The sequence below is a fragment of the Aquila chrysaetos genome, chromosome 8 (assembly GCF_900496995.4).
Source record: "Aquila chrysaetos chrysaetos chromosome 8, bAquChr1.4, whole genome shotgun sequence".
Lineage (NCBI taxonomy): Eukaryota > Metazoa > Chordata > Aves > Accipitriformes > Accipitridae > Aquila > Aquila chrysaetos.
In genome coordinates this window covers 39,069,869-39,079,030 of record NC_044011.1, presented here as the reverse complement: position 1 = coordinate 39,079,030, position 9,162 = coordinate 39,069,869, and the positions used below count along the sequence as shown (strand labels likewise).

General features: G+C 55.8%; 2 protein-coding genes across 2 annotated transcripts; both read right to left on the bottom strand.

Moving 5' to 3' along the window:
- Nucleotides 1-2,613, bottom strand: RBM7 (RNA binding motif protein 7). Its single transcript, XM_030022630.2, has 5 exons — nucleotides 2,451-2,613; nucleotides 2,068-2,230; nucleotides 1,374-1,476; nucleotides 955-1,048; nucleotides 1-504 (listed from the first exon to the last, which is right to left on the bottom strand). Exons 1-5 carry the CDS (start codon nucleotides 2,544-2,546, stop codon nucleotides 175-177), a joined length of 786 nt encoding a protein of 261 aa, XP_029878490.1. The 5' UTR covers nucleotides 2,547-2,613; the 3' UTR covers nucleotides 1-174.
- A 4,504-nt stretch (nucleotides 2,614-7,117) lies between these two features.
- On the bottom strand, nucleotides 7,118-8,441 carry NNMT (nicotinamide N-methyltransferase). Its single transcript, XM_030021171.1, is given in 5 exon segments — nucleotides 7,118-7,351; nucleotides 7,354-7,578; nucleotides 7,700-7,804; nucleotides 7,807-7,878; nucleotides 8,402-8,441. Coding segments are annotated over 5 exon segments (666 nt in total). The 3' UTR covers nucleotides 7,118-7,127.
- Nucleotides 8,442-9,162: the final 721 nt, after the last annotated feature.

Genomic DNA, 9,162 nt, shown 5'->3' with positions numbered 1-9,162 from the left:
TAGGTTTGGGTTTTTTTATACATATACACGGTAAGAAACAGATTGAGCTTTGCCATCAAGTTCTTTACGAGCCCACTGAACGGGCGTTAATGCCGCGACGGGTGCCACTTGGCCTCTCTGTAGGTCTCCCTCCGGTAGTCATAGTCATGGCTCCAGCCATCCCGGTGCCTGTCTTCATAGGCAGGCTCCTCTCTGCCCCCCCCGGTAGTGATGCTCAGCGTCGTGCCCCCTCTCCTCAAAGCCATACTCCTCCCTCTTGCCCCTGCCGTAGTCGGGTCCCCGCTCCCCGAAGCGCTGCTCGCGGCCGAAGTGCCTGCTGTCCGGGTGGTAGGGGTGGGCGCTCAGCCTGCCCTTGCGCTGGGCCGGCACCTCTGGGCGCCGCGGCATTTGGGAGGCCGGCGAGGGGTGAAAAGCGTGGGGAGCGTGCTGGTAGGCAGGCAGGGGGAAGCTGGGCTGCTCATACTTCCCCCCAAACTGAGGTTGCTGCCACATGGTGCTGTTCATCTGGAAAGAGAAGAGAGGAAAAGGATCAGTGGATTTGGGGCACTCGCTTCCCAGCAGCGTGCTTGAACCTTTCCGGGGGATGGGGGCCAGAGAAACGCTAACCCCCACACCGGCCTCTGAATCACACATTAACCACGCCGTAAACACAGGAGAAAAACAAAAGTTGCTGGTTTGGAAACGAGACTAGACGCTAACCTACAGAGCAGCTATTACTGACTGCTTCACCTACAGCCGAAGCTCAAAGCTCTCCCCGTCGTTAACCACCTTGGCGGCAGAAGCCCTAAACCTTCTGGAACTGTCATTTCAACACTCCAGAAGTACACTCCCACAACCTCTCACAATCGTTACAAGAAACAAGTACTCAAAATCAGAGACAACTTTGTCACGTGTCATCTGTCAGCCATGGGCCACTGCAGGGTCAGATGCTGTTAGCACAAGCAAGCAGCCTACCACCGCTTGTCTCTGAAGGTTATCGGCCGACGGCAGAGACCGCTGCGCTGACGAGAATCCCGCTGCTACCACACCATCAGGACTCCTGTCGTATCTGCAGAAAAAAAAAAATATCAGGAGCTTCAGCCTTAAACTCAAGACTAGCACTTGCGTTGCGCGCTTGGCAGCGCCCTCCCCACTTCACCTCAATGGACCTTTTCCGCGCTTGCATTAAAACGCAACGCTCTTCTTCTGGTGTTCAGATTTCAGGCACTAAAAAGGGTACCAAGGGCACTAGGAACTCAAGGATTTTCTCCATAGGGAAGAGCAAGCAAACTGCGCTGGGGAAGAGAGCCAGGAACGCAGCGAAATGCGCAAATGCTCTTTTCTGCTTCGAACTACGTGCAGGTACCTACGGTGCGTGCTGACGGGACTCGTACCTGCTGCAGTTTGATGCTGGATGCGGCGCGCCAGAGGGGCTGGTGTTGGCGGCTCCGTGCGGGGACAAAGATGGATTGCCGTCCTGAGATGCATGACTGCTCCCTGAAGAGAAAGAAACATTTCGCAAGACTGACAAACGTGAATTAGAGGAACTTGGGTATGAAGTGAACTTGGAAGGCGCTAGCAGTTGCCACGTGCTTAATTAGCTCTCGAGTTTCCTCAGTGGCCTGCAAAAGCACGTCATCTAGTCCCCAAAACAAGATGCCGCAACTCTCTTAACACCCGCAGGGAAGGATGCAATCGGGCAGCGATGCTCTGGCCCACATGCCTCATTCAAATGACATCAGGGACGGCCTTCACTGCCCGCGTGACGATTTAGAATGGCCTTCAAGGGTACCAGTGAAGCACCAGAAAACTAACCCAACAGAAGGCTCAGCTCCTGGACTGCACCCGGCCGTAACTGACGGAAAGGTGCTCGGGGGGAAGTACAGGGACAAGAGCACGCGCCTGCTTGACACCAGCGTGCTACGAAACCAGCGCCAGCTGTTAGGTGAGTGACCGTTGGATGAGAAGCCAGTGCAATTTACCCCATCCCGTGTCAGTCTGCCGGGCTTTGGGAAGGGGCAGCCGACGGCAGTTTTGCTTTCTCTCTCTCTCATAAGCAGGTTACTTAGTGCTTCTTTTGGCGGGTACCTGATCGGAACTGGATTTTGATGGGCCTCCCGTACAGCTTGATGCCATTCAGCAGGCTCAACCCGTAGGGGACCGACTCCTCGTGTTTGAAATTCACGAACGCGAACTGCTTGGGTCTGCCGTCTCTGTCCTTCGGGATCTTCACCTTAATCACCGGACCCGCCTGCGAGGCAAGGAACGAAAGGCGTGAGAGGAGAAACGGAGCAGCTCCCCGAAAAGCTGGGGCCGGGCGGCCTGGGCCCGGCGGGCGCCGCGCGGAAGTTTGTCCTCCGCCGGCCGCCGTACCCTCCCTCGCCGGGGCAGGCACCGCCATGGCGGCCGCGGCCTCCCCCGCTATAAAGCGCGGCCGGGCGGGGGAAGGGGGTTCGGCTGCCGGCCGGTACCTGGTGGAACAGCTCGAAGATGAGCTCCTCGGTGACCTTGGGGTCCAGGTTCCCCACGAAAAGGGTCCGATCCGCCTCGGCCGCCGCCGCCCCCATAGCCGCGGCCGGGCAGCTCGCGCTCAGCGGCGCCAACGCACGCCTCTGCGCAGGCGCCTGCGGCGTGACGTCGCCGCGTCAGCGTCCGCGCCCCGCCCCTTCCGCTGGGCCTGGCCGAGGGGGACCGGACCGGACCGGGGCGGGCGGCGGCGGCGATGGCGGAGCCGGTGTTCGGCGGCGGGAGACGGGGGTTGGGGAGAGCCCGGGGCCGTGGGAACCGGCCCGCCCGTCTCTTGAGCGAAGCGGCGGGCAGCTGGGGGCTCGGTGGGCCCGGTGCCTGCGGCGGGGCGCTGGCCCGTTCCCTCCAGGCCCTCGGTGCTGAAGTCATAACTTACCGTTAGCCCTGCGTATCGGAGCAGAGTTGTTCGCTGCAGCAGGCGTGGCTGCCCCAGCCTCAGCCGAGTGGCCGTTCTGGTCAAAGGCAACCTTTCCAAAACGGTGACAGAAATTTCAAAACTTCCCAAGTTAGTTGTTTGCAGGTAGGGAAGCCTGCAAAGGCTCTCGGTTCCCGGAGGCTTGTGGTGGAAAGCTGGGGACGTCGTTGCTATGGGCTCCTAACCCTGTTCTCTCTTATGAGTTGATACTTAGGGAGCCCAGCCGCGCCCTGTAGGGCCGGACACCCACGCGCCGCGAGTGCGCTTAGCTGTGCTGACGCCAGGCCTCCGGAACGGAGCGTGGACCTCACTTTGCATCGTCAAAGTAACAGCGGGAGAAGAAGCCTAGGTGAAGCCAGCCAGAGAACGGTGTGTTTTGTGCCACTGCCTGGTTTTATTGCCACCATACTCCGATGGCCGCCTCTGTCCCGAGGGCTGCCTCCCGCAGCCGTGCTAACTGGGGAGGGTGGCTTGGCCCTCCTCCGTTAGACTTTTAGGTGAAGGGGCTGCTCTTGGGTTCGTGTTTGGGCAGAGCGCTAGACAATCGTCTCCCAGCTACTTCGCTTCTGCAAGTATTTTGCAAAACAGCTCCCCTGCCCCTGGTGCTTGATCCAGGACAGTTCTTCCCAGCGACTGTAATCGCCTGGCTATTTCAGAAGATGCTGGATGTAGCACAGGGGTATTTTCCATCTGGGAAAATTTTGAAAGGGGAAGTCGAGCCTTCATTTTTCATTAGATTCCAATGCGTTATGGCAGATCCTATTTTCTTGTTAATTAGGTGCTGTTCATTTTCTTCACTTCATTACTTGCTACCGCACCTAGAATTTATATTCATTTGGTTTAATCGTGTTCGCCTGGTTACGTTCTAAACAGTTACTCATTCAGAAAGGAAATTATTACCTCGCTCTGCCAGGACTTCCACTTTGCCTTAATTTCCCTGGAGCCTCGTTTACTTCCCTCTGCTTTTTCTTTTTTTTCCTCTCTGGGTCCCCTTGGGCTTGGCTGGAAGTGTGTGTAGCGTTCGCACCGCCGTCGGCTTGCTCCCTGTGTGCCAGGCAGCTTCCAGCAGGCACTGTGGCCCTGCGCAGTGGGCCATAGGCAGCCACGTTCAGAGACCCACATGAGGTGCCGACAGGCTCAGGTGCTGCCCATCGCAGCCTTGCACAGGCCAGACCTGAAAAAATGCGCAATGAGAGAACGGGGAACTATTTCAGGTTTTTCACAGGCATGCTCTTGTAATTCTGTTGTGCTTTTTTCCCTTTTTGTGTTACTATTTTATGCCCTTTCTGCTCTTCAAAGAAGCAAAATGGAAAACCAGAAAGCTTTTTTGCTTTGGGGGGGGCGAAATGCGTTCTTCGGCTGCCTATTTTCACTCTTAATACACCGGTGCTCTTAAATATTGCGGGAGCTTCGACCAGTTCCACGCCGGAGACAAAACAAGCGACTAGTCCTCCTCAGATCACTGCTTGCGCTCGTGCCTCGCACCTCTTTCTTGGCCTGCCTTCTGGGTTACTGCCCTTAAGCTGTAGATTACCCACATCTCCCAGCTCGGGGCTCTGGCTCAGCTCTCCTGTGCGGTGCAGGAGCCCAGCGGCCACTCAGTCGTCTTGCCCATCACGTGCCTGCCATGCAGCCTCTGTCCCCAGCACCGGTTGCAGGCATCAGCCGCGCCTTCCCTCTCACCTGACTGCGCTCCCACTCCTCTGGTGGCTTGGCCACCTCCCTGGCTTCTCCGAGCGGCTGAAGGCACTGTGGTGATGGGGCAGCTCGATCAAAAGCAGATGCTTGAAAATTCCCTGCAGCCAGAAAGCGGGTACCCGTAATTACACCCCACGATAGCGAGATCTGTCAGACAAAGCCATTGCAAATGATGGTCCTTTCTCCCGAGAGCCTGGAAGGAGGGGTCGTGTCAGCTAATGCAAAAACAGCACTCCTGATCCCCACATGCCATTGTCATCATGGCCGTCGAACATCCGGGGGCTGATTGACAGCTGTACGGAGAGGGAGATGAGCCGACAAAGATAGCAGCTGCGGTTACTGCCGAATGAACCGAGCTTCAGTCGCCGGTTTTGATTCACTGCTTTGGCTGCATGTTCAGGCGTAGGGTGAGTGGGGGCAAGTCACCCCCTACAAGAGGAGGAGGGCGAGGTGGGGAAGGAAAGGCAGGGTCCGGGAAGGCAGGCTGCCATCTTTTTATACCCTCTCCGTCGTGTGGGCTGCATCCTCCTGTTCCCAAAGCTTGCACAGGCGAGGGGAGAGCTGAGCCAGTCATCGCCTGGGTCAGTGTCTTCCCGGCACCAGTCTGACCTGTGCCCACCTTGCTTCCTTAGGTGCTGCCATGATTGCTGTCAGCGAGTGGCAGGCGGAACACCGCCTGGCCTCTTAGCTGGGAAAGGCTTTCAATGACTCCTGGCAGGTTGCGACAGAAGGGTAATTGTAGCTACAAACGTCTCCGTGAAGGGAATCATTGTGCTTTTTAAACAGACCATAAAAATCCCCAGCGATGCCGATGTTCGAACAGTTAAACAGCGATTAAAGACGCCAGCGCTACAAGACCTGGGCATGTTATTTCCAGAGAACATGTCAGCAGCTGCTGCATTCCTGCCTTTACTGCGCTGCGCTGGCAGGCGCGGAGGTCTTTATGGAAACGGTGGTCTTACATTTGGCGTTAAGTAGCGAGCGTCAGGGGTCCTGAGCTGCCTCCGAGCATCCTCTGGTTTTCAGCTCCCTTTCGTGGAGCTGGGCAACGAGGCCATTCCAGGCACTTGTGGCAGTGCCAGAAACCTGCACTGCTTGCACAGGGCGTCCTGGTGGCTCTGGGGACAGTCGCACCAAGCAGAGCCCGAGCTGGCGGTGTCACCGACGTGATCCTCGTCTTGCTGACGTGGCATCTCCAGTCTGCACTTCAGGGGTCGCATACAATTACATCTAATGACCTTGGTAAGTCTGTAACTGGTGCTGACATTACCCTACAGCCCTAAAGACTTTAGTGGGTTGGTTTTTTTTATTGGGTTCTTACCAAGAAACTAAAAGGCGGCTGGACAGAGAGGAGGCTGAACCTCTCTGGTGCCTACCTGGGCTTGCTGGGTGCTGTGGAGTTTATGTGGTGTTTGGGGACCGTGACTCCTTTCAACCTTTCGTCTCCCTCCTGGGCTGTATCGCTCGCTCTCCCTCTTACTTTATGCCAGCCTCTTCTGTCAGAAGCAGTAAGATTTGTGACGGGACTTGATCTGTGTATATCCAGTGAGAAAATTTCGTATGTCCCTATTTCTTCTCACTCTTGAACCAAAACTACCCTAAAAGAAGATCAGTATGAGAGAGGGAAGGAGAAGCTTCAGCAACAAATCCCAAACATTTCTTCTAAAAAACTGCTGAGAACTGAGGCATGCTGAGTGTGCTGATATTATTATTAAAAATGTCTAGGCTCGAGTATCTCTAAAACGAATCTCTGGTGTGTCGCAGGTCTGGCTGGCTGTAAGCGTGGGAGAACAACTGAGTATGGCCAGGGGTGCTGTGAACCGGGGGAGGTTGCTTTGGGGGGAGCATTATTTCCATCTGTCAACCCTTTCTGCCCTGTTCCTGTGTGCGTGCCAGCACCCGGCAGGTACGTATTGCTGGGGTGGCAGCATTTTGTTGAACAATTTTTACAGTTTACTGAAAAGGTCAGCAGGTGCTCTTGGTTCTGGGAGTGCTGGGGATCATCTGGGTGCAAGGCATGCTGCTCCCCTTGACAGCATCCTTTTCTTCCCCCCCCCCCCAGCCCCTGCACTTTTCAGACAGAGCACGCAGGTTTTGCACAGAAATCAGAAACAGATCTGGGTTTGGACAATCTCACTGCCTTTGCAGCCAAACTTTTTTCCCCCTAAGAATGGATTTTGGCCTCAAAAAAAGGGCATTGTGGCTGAAAGAGGGAAGCTTCTCAGAAGCTCTGCTCCAATGTGGGAGGATGGGAGGGAAGGGGCTTGGGTGCAATTCCTGTTTCTGGGCTGGGGCAAGCTGGTGGGGTTACCCCGAGCCTGGGCTGCTGATGCGCAGCTGGGGCTTCGAGGGCTGGTGCTGTGCGCACTGCATAAATCCCAGCCCACAGACACGTATAGCACTCGTGAGTTGATTTGCTTTCAAATAAAGGGCTAAGAGGCTGTGGGTTACATCAGCAGGGCTTTTTGAAACCAGACATGCTGCTGTTTTCCTCCCCAGTGCCCATGTGCTATCTGGTGATGGAGGCGCACCTGCCTGCCACGAGGCTCAATGGGGCTTCACGGTCCACGTGGACATCGCTGGGCAGGTACGACTGGACCTTGCTGAACTTCACGTCAAAGCCAGTGCCCTCCACAGCTTCTTCCACCACGTTTCTCTCCAGGCAGAGGCACGAGAAAACCTGCTTGTTGAAGGCGTAGTAGGTTTCCTGGAGGACAGTCACCATCACCAGGTGCCCCCCGGCTTCACAAGGGCACTGACGTTTCTCAGGCCGCTGCGGAAGGTGGCCAGGTCCTTGCAGGTGGCCTCCAAGTGGAGGGTGGAGAGGAGGCAGTCGGCAAGAGGCAGGGACACGGGGTCTGCGGGGTTGGCTGTGGTCACATCGCACTTCAGAACCTGCCTCACCTTCTTTCTCAGTTTCTCCTCTTTCGCAGCCCACTTCTCCCCAGCAAGTAGACAAAAAATAAATATATGAAGGGTCCTTATGTGCTTCTTTAGCATCTGTGCCTGCAACTTCATGTATGCCGTGGTCAGTGGCAGGGCAGTAGGAAGTCAGCCTTGCCTGTCCCCTTCCAGCTCAAACGTATTTCACCACTGGCCTCCAGTCGAAGGCTTCTGCTTCGTTCCTCAGCCACTTCTCCAGCTCCCGGCGGTTCTGGTCCGCATAGTCCAAGGTGATGTTCTCCGCTCACAAGCGGTCAGAAACTGGTAGATGGTGGGGCCACGGCCAACGTCTATCAGGGTATCACCCCTCAGCCCATCTGGTGAGGAGTGGGGGGAAGACCATCCTGGTGAGGATGGAGACCGTGCCCCGGGACAGAAGCGTCCAGCAGCCCTGTCAGGCTGTGCTTCCCCTAACCAGAAACGCAATCCCAATTGCCATGGACCCACAGTGCAGCCCTGGGCAGGGCTCCCCGATGCCTGGGGCTCTCTGGCAGCAGCCCAGCCCAGGGGCAGCTCCTGCAGCCACCACAGAGCCCCCCAGCCCTGCCCGTGGGCAGGGGCAATGCCTGCTTCTGGAGCAGAGGCACTGGCCCCCTACCAACCCGGACTTGACGGTGTTCCCAGAAACTGTGGAGCAACTCCAGCTGGCAGTACCCCGTGTGCATAGATAGACAACATGCCTATATATATATTTTTTTTTTTTTGAAGTGTGTGCGTGTGCATTTGTATAGCACACAGCTTGCTGTGCACTGGGGCACACACCAAGCAGCGTGCAGCCCGAGGGCAGCCCTGCAAACAGTGCTGTACGATGTCACCCAGCACGTCGGGGTGGGTACTTGCCCAAGGAGAACATTTTAAACAGGCCCCTCAGGTTTTGCATCAGAAATGTGTTGGGCCATCCCTAGCTGTCGCTCAGGCTGTAAAATTATTTCAAACGCTTCTGAGGGTCGAAACAATGCTGGTAAATGTCTGCGTCCGTGAAGACCGCTGGAGCGTCCATCCTGCTGAGAATGAGCTCTGCTGCTCCTCCCGCCACGGCGTTGTGCAGTCCCTGTTGTACTTTCGGTTTTAACCTCCCTCCCGCGTCCTCTGCTCCAGGTGCCAGCCGGACACACTCCTTTTCATGAGCAGGGCTTTCTCTTGCTCTCTGTTTTTGCACCGAGCTTTACTTTTTCCATAATAACTTGCTATTGAAATCCCCCCAGCAGCCCCTGAGCCGCACAATCCCCTGCACGAATGACCATAATTAATGGCAATCCCTGGGATTACATTACATGTCCCTGGCTTTACAGTAATTGACAGCGATGACCCCATACAGTGTGAGCCAGTATCGCCAGCAGTCGCAGCCCAACAGTTCTGTAAACAGTCTTGGGGCATCCGACACATTTACTTCTTAATAGCAGATTGAAGTCGGCGTGTTTGGTAATATAACGTGGCAAGGAAGTTTTAAGGCCATTAGATGCCCTGGCAGAGGACTGTCAGTGTCTCTCCCGCAGGAAGGAGGAATCGCTGCCAGTCCACGAGAAGCGCCTGTCAAAATTTCCATTCCGTCTCAGTGATTTTGTTGCTTTTATTTTTTTCAGGCTTCCCTTGGAAAACTG